The sequence below is a fragment of the Aedes albopictus genome, chromosome 2, assembly GCF_035046485.1.
Source record: "Aedes albopictus strain Foshan chromosome 2, AalbF5, whole genome shotgun sequence".
Taxonomy (NCBI): Eukaryota; Metazoa; Arthropoda; class Insecta; order Diptera; family Culicidae; genus Aedes; species Aedes albopictus.
The window spans coordinates 250,739,937-250,760,124 of NC_085137.1; the positions used below are offsets into that span (position 1 = coordinate 250,739,937).

Sequence of the window (20,188 nt, forward strand, 5' to 3'; positions counted from 1 at the left end):
GGATGGATGCGTTGGGACAACGACGACGCCGGCTACGCGGGGTGTCTTAAATAAGATTCATCAGAGAGCTACTAAAAAGATGGAAATCGAAAAACATACACAACATGAGCGGGTGCTGTCTTGTTCCGAGGAGGAGGCCCGATGTCTGTCGGCAAGTTGTAGCATCGATGAAATCAGGGTTGAAGCGAGGTAGGGATACCGTTAATCTGAGACTTGCTGTGACCTGTGAGATAGTAACTTGAAACTGAAACAAAACCATAACTGTTACATCAATGTTCTCTACCTACCTGGTAATCATACATACATTTATTTGTTCAACATCACATTTAAGACAAGACATAATCAACAATAATACGCCACAATACTCGGCTTGTGGCTGCCGCTTCCCATCCTCGGTCGCGCCGAATGCTCGCCAGGTCACGTTCCACCTGGTCCGCCCATCGTGCTCTCTGCGCTCCACGCCTTCTTGTGCCAACCGGATCAGTTGCAAACACCAGCTTTGCAGGGTTGTTGTCCGGCATTCTTGCAACATGTCCTGCCCACCGTATCCTTCCGGCTTTGGCCACTTTCTGGATGCTGGGTTCGCCGTAAAGTGCAGCGAGCTCGTGGTTCATCCTTCTCCGCCACACACCGTTCTCCTGCACACCACCGTAGATCGTCCTTAGCACGCGTCGCTCAAAAACTCCGAGTGCTTGCAGGTCCTCCTCGAGCATGGTCCATGTCTCGTGCCCGTAGAGGATCACCGGTCTTATTAGCGTTTTGTACATGGTGCATTTGGTGCGTGAGCAGGGTTCCTGATTTCCACTTTTCATCTTCTTCCGCATTCGAAGACAGTCAGCAGCGAACGGTTGTCGCTTATGTTTGTGTGTTTGCTTGTCAGCGACGACAGCTTACTCCGGCGAAAGGTGGGAAGCCCAACTTGGAAATTACTCATTTCGTCCACATTCGCATCACAAGCGATCGAGCGGTGATGCGATTCGTGAGTGATACGAGCGATATTTTGCATACAAATTTCTGATATTTCCAAAAAAAATAATTATTTTCTTTGCTAATCTTGCATTTCAACAACAATACACTAAAAATGTACGCATTACATGCAAAAATTCTTTTCTAGTTATGATAATAGCCGCTTCGATCGCTCACCAGCATTCTTCACCTTTCACCATTCTTTCATTCGCATGTGATCCAAACTGCGACGAACGGCAACGAATATCCATGTCAAACAATTTGCGCATCGCTTCCCACTGATGATGGGGTTGCATGTTTGATCATGACTATCCGTTTGCTGCATCTTTCTCGATTCGCTTCAGCAAAGAGGAGTGAATATGAATGGAGTGAGGCGAATATACCGATCCTTGTGCGTGGGTGAATCTTTTTCGATCGCAGTTTCTTCTGGAGCCCTTAGTATACCCGACTTCCGCTGATGATGCGCCTCCGAATTTCACGGCTCACGTTGTTGTCAGCCGTCAGAAAGGATCCGAGGTAGACGAATTCCTCCACCACCTCGAAAGTATCCCCGTCTATCGTAACATTACTACCCAGACGGATCCGGTCGTGTTCGGTTCCTCCTACCAGCATGTACTTTGTTTTTGAGGCATTCACCACCAGTCCGACCTTTGCTGCTTCGCGTGTCAGGCGGATGTACAGCTCTGCCACCGTTCCAAATGTTCTAGCGATAATGTCCATGTCGTCCGCAAAGCACACAAATTGACCGGATTTTGTGAAAATCGTTCCCCGGCTGTTGAGCCCGGCTCGTCGCATCACACCTTTCAGAGCGATGTTGAAGAGTAGGCATGTGAGTCCGTCACCTTGTCGCAGTCCCCGACAAGATTCGAATGAACTGGATAGTTCACCCGAAACCCTTACGCAGTTTTGCACACCGTCCATCGTTGCTTTAATCAGTCTAGTCAGCCTCCCAGGAAAGCCGTTTTCGTCCATGATTCTCCATAGCTCTGCGCGGTCGATACTGTCGTATGCCGCTTTGAAGACGATGACCAGGTGATGCGTTGGGACCTGGTATTCACGGCATTTCTGGAGGATTTGCCGTACGGTAAAGATCTGGTCCGTTGTCGACCGGTCGTCGATGAAGCCGGCTTGATAACTTCCCACGAACTCAATCGTTTTAGGTGACAGACGACGGAAGATGATCTGGGATAGCACTTTGTAGGCAGCATTCAAAATAGTGATCGCCCTGAAGTTCTCACATTCCAAATGGTCCCCTTTCTTGTGAATGGGGCAGATTACCCCTTCCTTTTACTCCTCCGGTAGCTGTTCGGTTTCCCAGATCCTGACTTTCAGCCGATGCAGACAGTTGGCCAACTTTTCTGGGCCCATCTTGATGAATAAATATATAAATACCTTGTCGACTACAACGTAGCTTTACTCTAGTGCCGAACGTATAGTAAAACACCATCTTCGCCGGTCTTGGGTGATATTCCTCCAGTTTAGCCGAATAATAAGGGTTCTCCTTCAACCGTGAGCAACCTTCCATGAAGTCACCGCCCACCTCTTTCTCTATCTGACTCCCTGCTGTGTTGCGTTTATGGTAAGCGTCCACGCATAGTGATCGTAAAGGGCCACCGGAAGAATCGGCGTTTTATACAGAGCGAATTTCGTTTGGAATTGCAAGTTGCGGGACCTAAGCTGGTTGACAGTAGACAGTAAGGCAGCATCCATCCATTTATTACGTAACGCTAAAATCGACTCCCCTCCTCCCTCTGTAACGCTTTTTTGTATGAAAATCCCAAAAAAGTTGAATGGGTCGTGTTTATGCACATAGAGCGACGACGGTTCTATCAATCCCGGTACAAATCTCCAAGGGCGCGCGGTGATATTTCCACTGTCGAAACACTCGGTAGTTCGCGGTTAATGACCTCGGCACTTTATTTATTACGAATCGACACACTTTATTTTACTGGTAAAAGTACAAGTCGTGTTTTATTACGTACGAAGTGATCGCGGCGGCGGGCGGAGGTTTTTTTTTTTTTTTTTTTTTTTTTTTTTTTTTTTTTTTTTTTTTTTTTTTTTTTATGAGCTAACTGGTTTATTTCTGCTTTGGTACAATCTGTCTCACCCGCTTGCGGGGTCTGCTCTCGAGAAGCGAGAGTATTATTGCTCTTTTCATGAGGTTCAATCCGGAGGAAGGTGATCTAAAGAGATCTTATGAGATCATAATCAGTGGTTCTCCATCTGACTATTTCGGACCGAACATGCCGGCCGCCTTGAAACCAGACGGGTTTCAAACAAGGGCTAGTACATGTGATTTCAAGTTGGATTTGATCTTTGATCTACTACTACTAATTCACTTCTTAAACTAACATTTTTGGAATTGTATTGGATTGTCGCCGCCCAAGAAGAGGATAAAATCTCGCCATTGCGATAGTGGATATTGGCGCACCGCCGCCGTCGAAGAAGTGCCCAGTGAAAACCCGCCATCTCATTAATTGAATTGTGGTGGATTGTTGCGCCGCCGCCGCGCCGTTGAAGTGCATGAGAACGTTGCTGATTGCTGTTGCTGCTACTGGACGAAGACGGCGAGGACGAAATTGGAGCGGAATTTGGTACAACGACGAAGATCACCGGAACCTGAGCGCCTACGGACAGGCTGTGGACACAGGGAAGTAATTACGTGTGTAGGTCTGTGGCTTCGATGCATGACGATAGCCATTAGACTGTGGGGAAAAGGTGCGAAGTGATTGCCAATAAAATATCAATTGCATGCGAAACTGTGTCTTTTGACTCTTAACGGTTCTGGTCCCTGTGGTTCGTTCGTTGTGCTGTTGGTCTTGGATTCTGCTGGTACCTGGTTGGCTCGATTTTCCGTTGGTTGAATTCCCCTCCGCTGCTGTTGTCAATCATTGGGTTGGTCAGTTCGTCTCGCGGCGCGTGGAACGTCGAGTCGTTACGTTGTCACCAGTGCACAGTGGCTCAAATAGTGATCTTCTCACGGTAAAAGTGAAGTGAATTTTCGATCAGTGCAAACGAACTTCCAGTGTTGTAACTTTGAACAGTGACTTCGGTGTGACTATTTAGTGGCTAAAACTAGTGACAATGAAGCCGGAAGATCTGAGAAGTTTGCTTAAGAAGGAGAAGCGCCTTCTGAACAGTTTAGAGCTAGTGGAGAGTTTCGTCAGTGACTATGATGAAGAGCGTGATCGAAAAGAAATTGAAGTTCGTTTGCAGCTGCTGGAAAGTGTTGTGAATGAGTTCTTCGATGTGCGTGATAAGATTGAAGTGCTAATGGATGAAGTTGCAGATGACGAAGTTCCTGATCCAGAGGAGTCAGAGAAGGCTCGAAAGGCGAGGCTGGAGAGTGCATCGAAGAAGAGAGACGAGGAAAGTGAAGCCATAATCAGTGATGTGCAGAACCGTTTTTGCAAGGCCAAGGCAGCGTTGATGGAGCGGCGTCCGAAGAAGCAGGTTGATCGTGCTGGGCCGTCAGGCCCGGCTGCCGGAAGTACCCTCTCGAGAGTGAAACTGCCCGAGATCAAGCTACCAACCTTCGGCGGCAAACTTCGAGACTGGGTGTCGTATCGCGATGCATTCCGAAGCTTGATCCACCAGAATCGGGAGCTCACCGACATGGACAAGTTCACGTACCTTCGTTCATCGTTGACGGGCGAGGCCCTTCAGGAAGTCAGCACCGTTGAACTTTCCGCAGCAAATTATGCAGTTGCCTGGACTGCATTGGAGGAGCGCTACCACAACGAGAAGCTCATCGTGAAGGCATATCTCGACGCCATCTTTGGCATTGAACCGATGCGGAAGGAGAGCTACGAAGCGCTGAGCCAGCTCATCAGCGACTTCGAAAAGAATCTGCAGATGCTGCAGAAGCTGGGACAAGACACCAATGGCTGGAGCACTATCCTAGTCCACATGGTTTGTTCCAAGCTGGGCAGTGTTACGCTGCGGTTCTGGGAGTCGTCGCACAACTCCAAGAACGTACCCACCTACCGAAACCTGATGAACTTTTTGAAGAACCATTGTGCAGTTCTTCAATCAGTTGGAGTGAGCAAACCTCCTTCCGCCGAAGTGAAGAAGCCCAAGGTAAGCGTCAGCCATTCGTCCACATCCTTCGGCCGGTGCTGTTTCTGCTCGGAAGCGTTCCATCCGGCGTTCATGTGCAAGAAGTTCCAGAAGTGGAAGATCTCGGAGCGCTACGATGCCGTTCGGAAGAATGGCCTGTGCATGAACTGCCTATCGTCGGGTCACTTGGCGCGGAATTGCAGCAAAGGATCATGCCGTAAATGTGGGAGGAGACACCACACCCTGCTTCACGCTGAAAGCAACAGTGTCAACCCGCAATCCTCCGTTCCACAGACGACAAAACGACCCCCAAGTGAACAACCATCTCAGACACAGCAAACACAGGCGGGAAAACCAACACACCAAAAAGCACCAACCACAAACCACAACGAACCCAGCACTTCCTTGTCAATCGTACAGACACAATCGCATAGCACCAACCCACAGATCGCCACAGACCATTCAGACACACTGCAACACACTGTAGCACTCCCAACACAAACAAACCCTTCCACACGACAAGTTCTGTTATCAACCGCACTTGTGCGTATCTGCGATGCCACCGGGCGATCAATGCTGGCCAGAGCACTGCTAGACTCGTGTTCTCAGTATTGCTTCGTCACCTCTGAATTTTGTCGCCGCATGGATCTGGACGAGTTTCCTGATTATCTAGCGGTGAAGGGAATTGGCGGTTCGGGAAGCGTTTCGCAGAAAGCTGTTCGTGCAACAGTCAGCCCTCGCTTTACCAGCATCTCGGACTTCGAGGAAATTATACGCTTCAACGTCTTGGCAAAGCTGACTATTCCACCCCCGTACGAAGGGTTCGAAACAAGCCAGTGGAAGCTGCCGGCCGACATCGTTTTAGCTGACCCGGAGTTCTACCGAACATCAGAGATCGACATGATCATCGGCGCCGAATATTATCTCGATCTGCTGCAGGATGGGCGGTTCAGACTCAACGAGGACGGTCCGACGTTCCAGAACACCGTCTTTGGATGGATCGTCTCCGGTCGCATCTCCAACAGCACACTCTCCGCACCTGCAACGACCACTACGCTTTGTTCCACGTCGGAACTCCAAGAACAGCTCACTCGTTTCTGGGAGCTCGAAAGTTGTCACCTAACGAGCACCTATTCCGTGGAAGAGTCCACATGCGAGGAGATTTTTAAGCAAACGACCACCCGCGATGAAGCCGGACGCTTCGTCGTATCGCTGCCCAGGAAGGAGCACATTATCGATCACCTGGGAAATTCCAGAAGTAGCGCCGAGCGTCGTTTCATGAGCTTGGAGCGCCTGTTCGCTACGAACCCAGAGCTGAAGAGGTTGTATTGCGAGTTCATGGAGGAATATGCGTCGATGGGCCACATGGAGAGAGTGAATGAGGAGGAACTGTCTGGATCAGTGTGCTACTTTCTGCCGCACCACGCTGTATTGAAACCGGACAGCACAACAACAAAACTTCGCGTTGTGTTCGATGCTTCGTGCAAGACCACGTCCGGCGATTCCCTCAACGATGGGTTGATGGTAGGCCCCGTTGTTCAGGACGACCTGATCTCAATACACGCTCGTTTCCGCCTGCACCGAATCGGCATAGTAGCTGACGTAGCGAAAATGTACAGGATGATCAAAATGCAGCCACGAGATCAGAAGCTACAGCTGATTTTGTGGAGAGCCACGCCAGAGGAACCTATCCAGGTGTTCCAGTTGACGACCGTTACGTACGGAACCGCATCCGCTCCGTTTTTGGCTACACGTTGCCTAGTACAGCTAGCAGAAGAAGGTCAATCCACCCACCCAACCGCGGCGAAAGTTGTTCGGAAGGATTTTTACGTCGATGACACGATCACTGGCGTCGATAGCCCTGCAGAAGGCAAGGCATTTGTGGAGGAGATGGTCAACCTGACCGATTCTGCCGGTATGATGTTGAGAAAGTGGAATTCGAACTGCGGAGAAGTGTTGAGCGAGCTGCAACCGCATCTACGGGATGACCGAGTTGTATTCGAGATGGATTCCCCGCCGTCGATCGCTACCGTGAAGACGCTGGGCCTTGTTTGGTGCCCTTCATCCGACGATTTCTACTTCACGGTGCCAAAGTGGAATACGACACCGGTGGTTACGAAGCGAATCGTGATTTCCGATGCATCCAAGCTTTTCGATCCCTTGGGACTAATAGGACCGGTGGTCGTCGAAGCCAAGATCTTCATCCAAACTTTGTGGAAGTTGCTTGTGAACTGGGACGATCCGCTCCCGGAAAACCTGCAAACTATTTGGTTGGAGTACCGCAGGAACTTGAGTGCTCTCGAGTCCATCCGTATTCCACGATGGGTCGGTTACACCAAGGAGTGCACTACGATCGAATGGCATGGATTTTGCGACGCTTCCGACAGCGCATACGGCGCGTGTCTGTACCTCCGATGTAGCTACGAGGATGGCTCTGTGCGCGTTCAGCTGATGATGTCCAAGTCACGAGTCGCGCCATTGGAGGATTTGAAGAAGAAGAAGCGCAAGCAGTCGACGCCCCGACTGGAACTTTCATCTGCTCTTCTGCTAAGCCATCTTTACGAAAAGGTCAGCCAAGCCACTGGACTGACAATTCCGTCGTTCTTCTGGACAGATTCGAACATTGTGAAGCATTGGATTGCGTCCACACCATCCAGATGGCAGACCTTCGTCGCGAACAGGGTGTCCGAAATCCAACACCTGACGAAGGGTGGAGTCTGGAATCACGTCGCAGGCATCGAAAATCCAGCAGACGTACTGTCGCGAGGTATTTCGGCCACGCAGTTGGAATATCACTCCCTCTGGTTCAACGGTCCAGTTTGGCTGAGTCAAGGTCGGAATTTCTGACCGGAGAACTCCGAAGTCGACGTTGAACAGCTCGATCCTGCTTCCCTTGAAGAACGAAAGTCCGTAGCCCTACCGCTGCAAGCAGCAGCTCCGAACGAGATCTTTTCGCTCCGCTCGTCACTATTCGCTCTGGTTCGACTGGTAGCGGTAATCCGTCGCTTCCGTCATAACGCCCAGAGAGCTAACCGAAATGCCCGGAAACTCGGTTCAGTCAGCACGCAGGAATATGAAGAAGCTTTGTTGCAGCTGGTTCGTCTGTCGCAAGAAGAATGTTTCCCGGAGGAGATTGCAAGTCTGTCCCGGGAAGATCAGGTGAAGCAGTCGTCCAGAATATCGTCTTTGAATCCCAAACTACGAGATGGGATACTCCATGTTGGCGGCCGGCTCCGGAATGCATCGGTTTCCGAAAATTGGAAGCATCCAATGATCATCGATCACCGTCATCCCCTCGCCACGTTGGTAGTTCGTCATTACCATGTAAAGATGCTTCATTCCGGACAACAAGTCGTCATTGCAAGCGCCAGAGAACGATTCTGGATCCCGAGCATTCGGAACCTCGTGCGAAAGGTCCTGCATGAGTGTATTACCTGCTTCCGAATAAAACCAAGATGCCAGGAACAGCTGATGGCAGAGCTGCCACCTGAAAGGGTCAACCCGGCACCACCGTTCCTCAAGGTCGGTGTAGATTATTGCGGCCCGTTTCTGGTCACCTACCCACAGCGTCGCAGTTCTCCCGTCAAGTGCTTCGTAGCGATATTTGTCTGCCTTGTCACCAAAGCCGTTCACGTGGAGTTAGTCGCCGACCTCACCACGGCCGCGTTCCTAGCGGCCCTGCGGCGTTTCACGGCCCGTCGAGGACGTCCAGCCGTAATCATGTGCGACAATGCCAAGAACTTTGTTGGAGCCAGGCGGGAACTTCGGCAGCTGTTAAACCTGTTCGAGCAGCAGCAATTCCAAAACGCTGTAGCCAGCAACGCCACGGATGAGAGAATCGAGTTTAAGTTCATCCCGGCCAGATCGCCTAATTTCGGTGGTCTGTGGGAAGCAGCCGTAAAAAGCTTCAAAAACTGCTTCAAAAAGATCATCGGAACTCGGACTCTCCTGTATGACGAGATGCAGACGGTGCTCACCCAGATCGAAGCGGTTCTAAACTCCAGGCCCCTCACACCACTCAGCAATGATCCTGGAGACTTCGAGGCGCTTACGCCAAGACATTTTCTGGTTCAACGTCCACTGACGGCGATTGCTGAACCCGATCTGGAGAATGTTGCAGCTAACCGTCTCTCCGTCTGGCAAAGGGCGCAGGACTACGGCCAGCTGCTCTGGAAGAAGTGGAGCACACTTTACCTCTCCGATTTGCATAACCGGACCAAGTGGACCCGCCAGCGGGATAACATCGCCGTTGGAACCATGGTTCTGCTGATGGACGAGCGGCTTCCGCCGTTGAAGTGGAACCTCGGCCGCGTTACCGAAGTATTCAGAGGCTCCGACGATAACATCCGCGTGGTAGACGTGCGCACAGCAAATGGGGTTTTCCGACGAGCGATTTCGAAGATTTGCGTCCTTCCAATCAGGGATAACGCAACATCTACCAGCGATGAGGCATAATTCGCCTCCACCGGTGGTGCTTCGGCACCCGCGGAGGTCCTTGCGGCCTCCGCATCCCAGTAAGTTATGTATTTTATCAATATTTCAAAAAACTTAAGGAATGTTTATACCCCATAGCCGTCGTTGTACCCGTCCCGGGTCTCCGGGACAACGTATTGTTTGGAGCCAACCGATCTTCCGCCCAAGACCCTGTCCATAAGTCCACCGATTCGAGGTATAATCGTCTGTTGGTGAAGGTAGTCGTGAGCGTCCAGTCCAGTTATGAAGTCCTGTGATGTCCTGTCAGTCAAATCGAAGCTTTAGTTCGAGCAACCCGTTTGTTCCGAGTCCATCGGATCTGTCACTTTGCGAACCTAATCACTTCCATCCCGTCGAGGTACAACCTGACCACCACCGCTGGTTTAGCATGCTGTAGCGTCAGTTAGAGTTTGGCCAACTCATCGACCGTCGTCATAGTTGCCGGATCAGCCCGAGATGCGGCAAGAGCTCGCCGCGACCGTTTGGTTCAGCCTTGACACCTGGATTTGGTCTGTATCGCACCACGTTTTCATCCGATTGGACATCCCCACCGCCGCTGGTAGCGGCCGCGGAGGCCACGGAGGCCTCCGCTCCAGGCAAGTTGTTGTATTGTACATAAATCCAAGTGAAAAAGCACCCTCTCATTTGCAGCAACGTTGACCCCCTCCCTCGTCGTCGAGGACGACCGCAGGACAACCGAAGGACGCCCCAAGACACCCCGAAGAATCCTCTAGCGATCGATGTTTATCTCGCTCGGACCACCATCCGCATCGTCAAGCCCACCGAAGAATCCACCACCGGCATACCGCCGTACAGTTCATCGTCAGAAACCAAATCGCAGTATTTCCCGAAGAGCAAGCAGCCGATTCCGTCGAACATGTACCATGAAGCATCCGAAGACCAGAAGTTCGTCACCACCCCGAACCGTGTTTCGCGCACGGTAGCCGAAGAAGACTGGCAACGAGAGCGAGCCGGAGAAAGCCCTTCGTCGTCGCCGACAGTCGACCACCCAGAAACCATCCCATCGATGTCCGTGGACCATCCCCGCGGAACATAAGCACCGAAAGAAGAAGAGAGTGATGATTAGGAATAGTGTGAAGTAGACCTCCAAGTACCAACTGAATTCCCATGTTAGGTTATCATCATGAATTAGGTTATCAAATTAGTAGTTGAAATCCGCTGCTTTCAAGGCGGCCGGCGTATGATTGCGCCAGACTTAAACTAGAATAATCAATTTATGTTGCGAGAGCCACCCTAGCGTGTGGTTACTCACGTCCACCGAACGCACACTATTTGCCCCTATACGCTATATTGAATAGGCTTTTTATACCGATCGCCTCCCGATCGTGTATTGCGATCTAGCTGCCTCTACCTAGCAGAGGCAGTTGATTAGAGAAACAGGAGTTAGTAGTAAATAAACCTCCGCCGCGATCGTACGCATTGAATAAACACCGCTTGTATTTAATCGCCAAAATAAAGTGTGTTACTACCCGCGAATCGATTGTGTTTTCAGTAGCGAGATTATCACCGCGCGAACCCAGTGATACCGGGGTTGATTTTATTAGACTTCGCTCTATGTGCGTAAACAGGTCGTTACGCCATACTCCCCCCCCCCCTTCCCCTAGAGCGTTATGTGATTTGTGGACGGCGCATAATGCCGTATTCTTAGTTGCAATACGCCTTTCTGACACGCTACAGCGCGCTGGTTCGAGCACTTTGGAAACCTTTTCAAGTGTCTGCCCCACCACCAACACCTCAGGCGCTGTCCATAAACTACGTAGACTCATTTTTGGCCATCTCAGACCCTCCTCCACCCTAGTAGACTTTTGTTCAAATAAAATTTTCGAAATTTGTATGGAGCGTAGACTTTGGCCAGACGCCCGGTCCCCCCTAAGGTCTACGTAGTTTATGGGCAGGCTCTCAGCATGATCCGCCAAGAGTTCAACGCAAGACCCATGTCAACACCGGAGCTCCATCATTGCAGGAGATATAAACAGCCATCCGTAGCATGAAATCGAACAGTGCCCCGGGGGTCGATCGCATATCAGCTGAGTACTTAATTCTGTACAATTGCTGCATCAATTATTCTGCAACATATAGGAAACCGCGACATTTCCAGCCGACTGGATGCAAGGCGTTTTAGTAAAGGTACCCAGAAAGGGCGACCTGACTGTATGCGATAATTGGCGGGGCATCATGTTACTGTGTATCGTTCTCAAAGTCCTCTGCAAAGTGATCCTCAACCGGATGCAGGAGAATATTGACGCAACTCTCCGGTGGCAGCAGGATTCCGTGCCGTACAATCATGTGTGAACCACATTGTCACGCTCCGTATCATTCTGGAGTAAATCAATGAGTTCCAAGAGTCTCTCTACATGGTACTCATTGATTACGAAAAAGCATTCGACCGTCTCAATCACGAAAACATGTGGGTAGCCCTCAGACGCAAGGGTGTCCCTGAGAAAATCATCAGCATCATCGAAGCACAGTAGAGGGCATTTTCGTGTAGAGTACTGTTCAACGGCGTCTTGTCTGATCCCATCCGAATCGTTGCTAGAGTAAGGCAAGGATAGTATACATCCTGGCCGCTACTGTTCCTCATTGTAATGGACGAGATCCTGGTAGGTGCGATTGATCGTGAACCAACCGTGATCTGATATGCAGAGTAAGCTCGATGATCTTGAAGATCGCTGCGGTAAGTCTTACCATCAACGTGAACAAGAATCGAATCGTTGCGTTGGATGTAAGCACGGACCTGCGCCGCGCCTGCCTACGGGCTAGGCAGCGGATACAGCGAGCACAATCTGAAGAAGAGCGAAACGTACGACGGGTGGTGTTCGCCGCTGCTTAAGCCGCGCAGAAGACCGAGATAAGGACAAGCAAAAAGGCCTGATTTGAGGGTCTCTGGCAGACTGCCAATGCGAATCCGTGGGGTGATGCCTACAGGATCTGACGATAGAAATGACCACCTGGAGACCCATCGGCATATAGACCAATATGCTTGATCGACACGACGGGGAAGGTGCTCGAAAAGATCATCTGAATGGAATGTTGAGGTACACCGAGGGTTTAAATGGTCTCCAGAGTAGCCAGCACGGCTTCCGGAAGGGGAGGTCGACCGTAGACGCGAATCCTGTCGGTTACAAAAATCGCCGGGATAGCGTTCCAGCGTAAGAGAAAGGGGATTCACTACTGTGCAGCAGTGAATCAGAATGTAAGAAACGCGTTTCATAGCGCCATATGGCCAGCTATTGCCGGTGCGCTCCTGTGTCTGGGCCCGTGTACCTGTACAAGATTCTCAGAAGTTACTTCCGATATCGAGTACTAGTTTGCGACACAGAGGTGGGTCGGAAGTGCTTTCACATATCATATTTACATTCACATATCAGCAGTTCCGCAAGGTTCCATCCTGGGTCCGGTGTTATGGAATGTCATGTACGACGAGGTGTTGAGGTTAGAATTCCCGGTGGGAGTGGAGATTCTCAGCTTTGCTGAATACATTTCGTACAAAGTCCACGATGAGTCGATCGAAGAAGTGGAGTTGAGTACCACCCACTTGATCAAGGTTGTGGAGGCGTGGATGAGGTCCAGGAAACTGCAGTCTGCTCAACACAAAACTAAGGTGATGATTGTGAACAACCGAAAGTCGGAGCAGCTAGCGATGATCGGCATAGGTGATTGCACTATCACGTCGAAGCGATCAGTCTTCGGGCGTGATGATCGACGATAAGCTTACCTTCGGTAGCCACGTCGATTATGCCTGTAAAAGAGCCTCCACACCTATAGTGGCACTGTCCCAGATGATGTCCAATAGAGGCTGTTCATAAACCACGTAGACCAAAATTTGGTCATCACAGACCCCCCCTTCCCTCTCGTAGACTTTTTTCATACAAAAATATTGAAATTGTGTATGGAGCGTAGACTTTGGCTGGCCCGGCGTGGAGCACTGCACTAAGTACTGAAAGCTACCGTGGTAAGCTGGAAAGTACTTACAGGCGTATGTGCCTGAGGGCTGAGAGCGCGTGCCGTACCTTGTCACACGGAGCTTTGCAATGCGCGATACAAGAGGCATATACAGGACTACCAGGATGGGCTTCATGATCAAACAACAACACGCGTGGGACACTTACACCGAAAGAACGTTGATCCATAGGTTGATCCCTAGGGTAGACAGTTGGATTAAGAGGTGCCATGGGGAAGTTACATTCCACCTGACTCAGGTCCTTGCAGATCATGGCTGCTTCAACATCGGTTCGGACATGTCGGCTCTCCAGAATGTCCGGTTTGTGCTGGTTTAGAGGAAACGGCGGAATACGTTTTGGTCGTGTGCCCGCGTTTTCGCACAATGCGTGACCGCATGCTTGCCACATGCGGGGAGGCAACTCCGGGCTATCTTGTCAAAAGGATGGATATGTAGGGATAAGTTTGGTTGGAATGCCATTTCAATGGCTATCACCCGCATCGTCTTGGAGCTACAGAGTAGGTGGCGCGTGGACTCGGAAGTGGGACAAGAGGTGGTCCAGAGGTTTGGAGCCGGCTTCGTAGGTCATACCGGTGCCCTGCGGACGAAATCAACCCTTACAGCGATTAAGTGGCCGCGAAGAGAACATCCTGGTAGTGCTGTAGCCGTGGCGTCGGCCTACTGGGTTGAATCCGAGTCCGTGGTTGGAAAGGGGTAGGTGGAAGCCCTACTGTCAGCATCCTTCTGGTGCAGCTGATAGGGCCTTAAGAGTAGCGATATAATTCTTGATGCCTACAAAACAGTTGGGCGCGGGCATGGTGGCTGACCCTGTCCGCCTTCCGAAGACAAAGGAAGTGGTGAGAACCACTCGAGAAACTGGCTAAGCTCCAACATGCTATCTTGGTGGACTCTCCAAAGCGAGCCATCATTGCTGCATGGCTACACAGCTAAACTTAAGGGTGCGATGTGCACTAGCCCCTCTCTGAAGCAATGTCTTCTTGGTGATTCCGGAGAGACGTAGGGTTTGGCGAACCTAGGAATGTGTTTGGTGGATCATGGAGAGGGTAGTCCTGGTGTTTTGTTGTTGTAGAAGACGGTCATTTTTTTAACCCCAATTCCCTGACCTTGCTGTTCGAGTGTCTGTTGAGCCAATTTTTCTTCCATGGTTTAGAAGGGTAGGAGCTTGTGAGAGCTAGATTTATGTTGGAAGCTCCTCACCATTTTGCTAAACTTGTTGCTAAAAATGTTCATGGAGTCCAGCAAGCATGATGAAGAACTGACCTTTTCAACTTGCTTCCTAAATCCAAAACTACGTCCCTGATGTTTATTGCTGCGTGAAGTACGCCGCGTAACCAGAGCCTACATCCAAGCCAAAGCCGAAGAAACGATACTCACTACCCTGCTCTTGCGCCAGCATCCCAACATACTTTCGTGCTTCTCAGCCAGCGAGCGCTTCGGGATCTGTTGCCTCCCGTCCTGTGTGTACCACCTTACGCTCGCTAATGATGTGGTGCCTCGTTGTGATTGAATTAGCATATTGATATTGGAATTATGAAAATGAGCGAAGATGTCTCCCAACTGAGCTCTCTCTCTCGCGAGGAGGCCCGCTGCTGGCTGCTGGCGGTGGTGTGAACCTTGGTGCGTCGTCGTCGTCGCCATCTCCATCTTAGCGCGTACCAAACGAAGATTCGATCTACCGTTCGGTACAGAGCTGCTCAGCGAGCAGCTCCCAACTAACTAGGTAAGAGCCCAAAAGCAATGGCAATAAAAATCAAGATTAAGTTAAATATAATACCTTTCCGCTACATCTTGTTATCTCGGTGTAGAACATGGGTAAGCTTCGGTAAGAGAGGAAAAAAAGGATTCCATGGTCTAGGGTGGTGGCTGAGAGTGACGCAGATTGACTGAAGTACGTTAAAGTAGTGAACTTTTAAATCGCTTTTTGCAAAGCTCATTAAAATCAGCTTCGCGGAAGATTCTTGCATCCGCTCGTTTGGGAGCAAGCTGTTTTGCATACCATTCGACGGTGCCGGCGAAGAGCTTGGGGTTGACTGATGTTTCAAGATGAGCACGTGAAAGTTTGCGGGGTGCGTTGGTTGTTATAGATGGAAAGCATCTTTCGTGTCGAGGAATGTTGTTATTGGGATTCCCGCAATGCTGCGCTGACTAACAGAACATATGCTTCATTTATGGCGTACCTTTATTAATCATTTAACGAGATGAGTTTCGGAAATTGAAAACTTTGCTATATGCTTATGAACATGTTTTCATTGCAAGACATTTTTTTGTCTTTATTAAAGAGATTTTCAGCCCTAGGCTGGATCATCTTTTTTTTTGCTTGTCATCGCAATGACCTTGAGAAGGCGCGATGTACACTAGCCCCTCTCTGAAACAATGCCATCTTGGTGATTCCAAAGAGACGCAGAGCTTGGTGGCCTTGGGAATGTTTAGTGGTTCGAAAAAATGGTAGTCCTAGCTTTTACTTTGGTTGTAGAAGGCGGTCCCTTACCCCTCACTACCTGGACCTCCCTGTTCAGACGTCCGTTGAGTAGCTTAGTTGTTTGGGAGATGCTTCTGCGTGTTTATGGCCAAGATCCACCAGATGGTTTGTTTGGTTTGAGTGGGTGGATGAAGTAGAGGAGAAGAAGGAACAATGTTATGATCTAAAGCGACCTTCACCTTAAGTCGATTACCTATAATGGCTCCAGTAGTAATTTTATTGAAACAAAAGTTACTACGTTAATACCAAAAATTACTGCTGCATATCGCTAGAAAAAAAAAATGTTCTAACTGGTTAATCACACGTTTTCCATTCTATTTGTTTTAGTTTTCTAAACTCTGATGCCCTCCTACCTCTAAATTTCTAGTCAAAAAACTTTGACGCGTGCCTTCGCCATTATGTGCAAAAGTTATGCCAGATAAACGAAAATGCCACATCTCAGCATGTGCCACCGAGTGAACGTGTATGCTAGACTAATTTGTATGCCAAATAAAGCCAGCGGCGGCGCAACGTTCAACAGCAAGTTTTGTCCAAACTAGCAAAGAAATTTTAAATGCTCCGCAGGAAACCCTTTTTCGGCATCTCATCCGCTGCTGCTGGCTGACTGGCCTACATCACAAACGGCGCGGCACTCTACAAGAAAACGTCTACTATGCCGTGCCATGCCATGATGGTGCGAAAGTTAGGGCATTCCTTTCTCCCCAACAATCATCTACTAATGAGCTTTTGAAGCTCGGCAGACAGACAAACAGACAGACAGAGCAGAGCAGAGCGGTACAAACTTAAAGCTGTCACTGTCGTGTCAGTCGGTGTTGGGTTTAATTTCCTCTTGTCTTTCCGACTATTTGCCGCCGCACTGAGATGCGCTTTTTGCATCCACCTACCCCCTCAAAGTGATGCATTAGTGGTGCACTTTCTAGAACACAGTGCAGTGGTACGATAGATCCCTTCGAAGAAGCTTCACTTCCTTGGCAAAGAAACGTTTTGCTAGTTCTTGCCGAAAGCACCGGAAACCGGGTGGCACACGACACGAGGATGGAAATATTCAAATGAAGTCGGAGACGTCGCTTGACACTAGTAATTACACGACAGGTCGGTGATACATTTGGGTAACGGGTGTCGTCATTGGCTTTGCACATCTGTTTCAAACGACATGCCATTAGAAGGGTTGTTCGGGAGGAATGGAGCGATGTTGCATGTCAAATGATGAATGTTGGGTTTCTTCAATTGCTAGCTATTATGGGCTGATGGGTATGTGTTATGTGTGGTCGTATGAAAATCACTACGTGAAAAGACGTTCTTATTCATAGTATTGGCATCCTTGTGAACCATTTTGATTCCACACCTTCGAGAACAGCATTAAAGTACAGAGTGGTTTTTATACAAAATGGTGAACTCGTTTCAAAATTTTCGGCTGTTATTACCACGCGTCGAAGTCGAATGCCGCGGCTCAACATCGAGCAGCTGCGTAATGTAGAAGTGGCTCAAGACTACACGTAGCAGCTAGCCGTGACCTACCAACGGAAGAGCATCTTGGCGCAGCTACACTGGAAGCTGGCTGGCGGAACATCCGATCCGCCATAGGTAGAACCTCGGCTGCAGCACTAGGCTTCGCGACTCCAAATCACAGAAACAACTGGTACGATGACGGCAAATGTGACCAGTTGAAAAACGAGACGAATGGAGCATGGGAGAGAATGTTGCAACACCGTACGAGGGCGAATGAGGCGCGTTATAGACAGGCGCGGAACAAGCAGAACTCAGTCTTCCGGAGGAAGAAGCGCCAGCAGGAAGAACGAGATCGCGAAGCGATGGAAGAGCTATACCGCGTTAAGTACACACGGAAGTTCTACGAGAAGCTAAACCGCTCGCGCAGAGGCTTTGTGCCACAAGCCGACATGTGCTGAGACAATCACGAGAATCTCCTCACGAGCGAGCGTGAGGTGGTCGAGAGGTGGCGGCAGAGTAACGATGAGCACCTCAATGGCGACGTTGCAAGAGCAGGGCGAAAGAATTCCAGCCCCTAACCTCCAAGGGATTGAGGAGGATGTTGTCCGGTTGATAACAACAAAGAAGCTCTAGCAGAGCAACTACCAAGCGAACTTCTAAATGACACTTGAGTCATTACCAAGATTTGGGAGGAGGAAGTATGGAGGAGGAATGGATGGAAGGTATTGTGTGTCCCATCTACAAAAAGAGCGACAAATTGTATTGCGTGAGCTATCGCGCAATCACACTATTGAGTACTGCCAACATAATACTCTCGCTAATCTTGTGCCGCCGTCTATCACCGATTGCAAGAGAATTCATGGGAAAATATCAGGCTGGATTCATGGGTAAACGCGCTGCAACGGACCAGATGTTCGCCATCCGCCAGGTGTTGCAGAAATGCCGCGAATACAATGTGCCCACACATCACTCGTTCATCGATTTTAAATCGGCGAGAACAGCTATGGCAGATTATGCACGAATACGGATTTCCGGATGAACTGATACGATTGATCAAAACGACGATGGATCAATGGAGTGATGTGCGTAGTTCGAGTATCAGGGACACTCTCGAGTCTCTTCGAATCTCGCAAAGGGTTACGGCAAGATGATGGTCTTTCGTGATTACTGTTTAATATTACTTTAGAGGGTGTAATGAGGAAAGCGGGGATAAACACGAGTGGGACGATTTTCACGAAGTCCATTCAGCTGCTTGATTTCTTAAAAAAAAAAAACGCGCTCGCCACCCCGAGTTTCTATCGACGATGATGAAATCAAGGCGGTTGAAGAATTCGTGTACTTGGGCTCACTGGTGACCGGCGACAACGACACCAGTAGAAATTTTCAGTGCGCATTTTGGCAGGAAATCGAGCTTCCTTTGGACTCCGCAGAACTCTACGATCGAACAAAGTTCGCCATCACACGAAGTTAACTATCTACAAACCGCTGATTAGTTTAGTCCTCTATGGGTACGAAGCATTGACTCTAACGTGCAGAAAACCAACGCGCCCTAGGAGTTTTCGAATGGAAGGTGTTGCATACCATCTACGGCAGAGTGCAGATGGAAGACGGGACTTTGTGAAGGCGAATGAACCACGAACTGCATCAGCTGCTGAGAGAACCAAGCATCGTCCACATCGCGAAAATCGGGAGGCTACGGTGGGCGGGTCACGTCATCAGGATGACGAATAGCAACCCGACTAAAATGGTTCTCGAGAGTCATCCGACTGGTACAAGAAGATGTGGTGCGCAGCGAGCTAGGTTGGTCAAGTAGAGGACGATCTGCGGACCCTTCGCAGAGTGCGAAACTGGAGACACACAGCCATGGACCGAGTAGAATGGACATGACTACTATGTACAGCAGAGGTCACTCAGGCCTTAGTCTGACCGGTAAAGGTAAACGACTGAAAGCAAAAGTTTTGACGTAAAATTCTGTCTCAAGATAACTGATTTTTATAATTTTTCCATTGTCTATGAATGACCATTTTACGGAAGTGCATATGGTGGTACTATAGATTGGGGTAGTTTTCGTAAGCCGTTGGACATCTTCCCATGGGATGGTTGAGAAGAAGCATAGTAGAAGTGGTATACAAGTTTTAACTGTTAATCTTACAATTCAATTTATCATTTTATCTACTCACATTCTCCTCATAACAACTACACTCTGTTGAAATAAAAATAATGCACCTTTTGTGTGGGGTACTGATCTAAATGAAGTATAAAATTTCAATTATAATCTTCCATACGGACAAAAAAAAACTCAGCGTCTGATTCGATTTTCCATTCTGACGTAGACAGCTGTATTTTCCCTCGTGCAACCCGAAACTAGTTTTTGCCCTTCTTGGTTTCTTCTACTTCCTTCCTATCACTTTGTGTTATTCTAATGGCCATGAATAAAATGTTAATAACCATAATAATTTATTCAGCACGCACCCCTTCTAGATTTAGTGTTTGCCTTCGTATATTAAAATTTTCAAGTGTTTTTGCTCCTCGCGCTAGCGTTGCGTTGGCAGGGACAAAAAAGGAGACTCCGACCCGTGTGCAGGAAAAAAAAAAAAAAACGGGTGAATCTGCTTCGGCGTGAACAAAAGTATTTTCCGAAGGGCTTCATAAATCTTTCTCCTTTCACTTGAAGGATATCGCGCCGCACACACAAAACAAAAAAACGGAACAAGCGGTGGAAATATTTCCGCAGCCAACCAACCAACCAGCCCATGGGATAAAAACAACAGAAAAGGATT

The 20,188-nt window shown here is 49.2% G+C and overlaps 2 protein-coding genes across 3 annotated transcripts in view; one reads left to right on the forward strand and one right to left on the reverse strand.

Moving 5' to 3' along the window:
• The window catches only part of LOC109427861 (discoidin domain-containing receptor 2), a 961,146-nt gene that overhangs the window by 852,215 nt on the left and 88,743 nt on the right, over positions 1–20,188 (reverse strand). The window lies entirely within an intron of this gene.
• LOC134286461 (uncharacterized) lies at positions 4,051–9,480 on the forward strand. The gene is made up of 2 exons (XM_062848073.1): positions 4,051–7,858; positions 7,925–9,480. Exons 1-2 carry the CDS (start codon positions 4,051–4,053, stop codon positions 9,478–9,480), a joined length of 5,364 nt encoding a protein of 1,787 aa, XP_062704057.1.

Coding starts and splice junctions, on each gene's coding strand:
- LOC134286461 (XM_062848073.1), top strand. CDS start 4,051: ATGAAGCCGGAAGATCTGAGAAGTTTGCTTAAGAAGGAGAAGCGCCTT. Junction 7,859..7,924: donor TCCAGTTTGGCTGAGTCAAG/GTCGGAATTTCT, acceptor CTTCCCTTGAAG/AACGAAAGTCCGTAGCCCTA.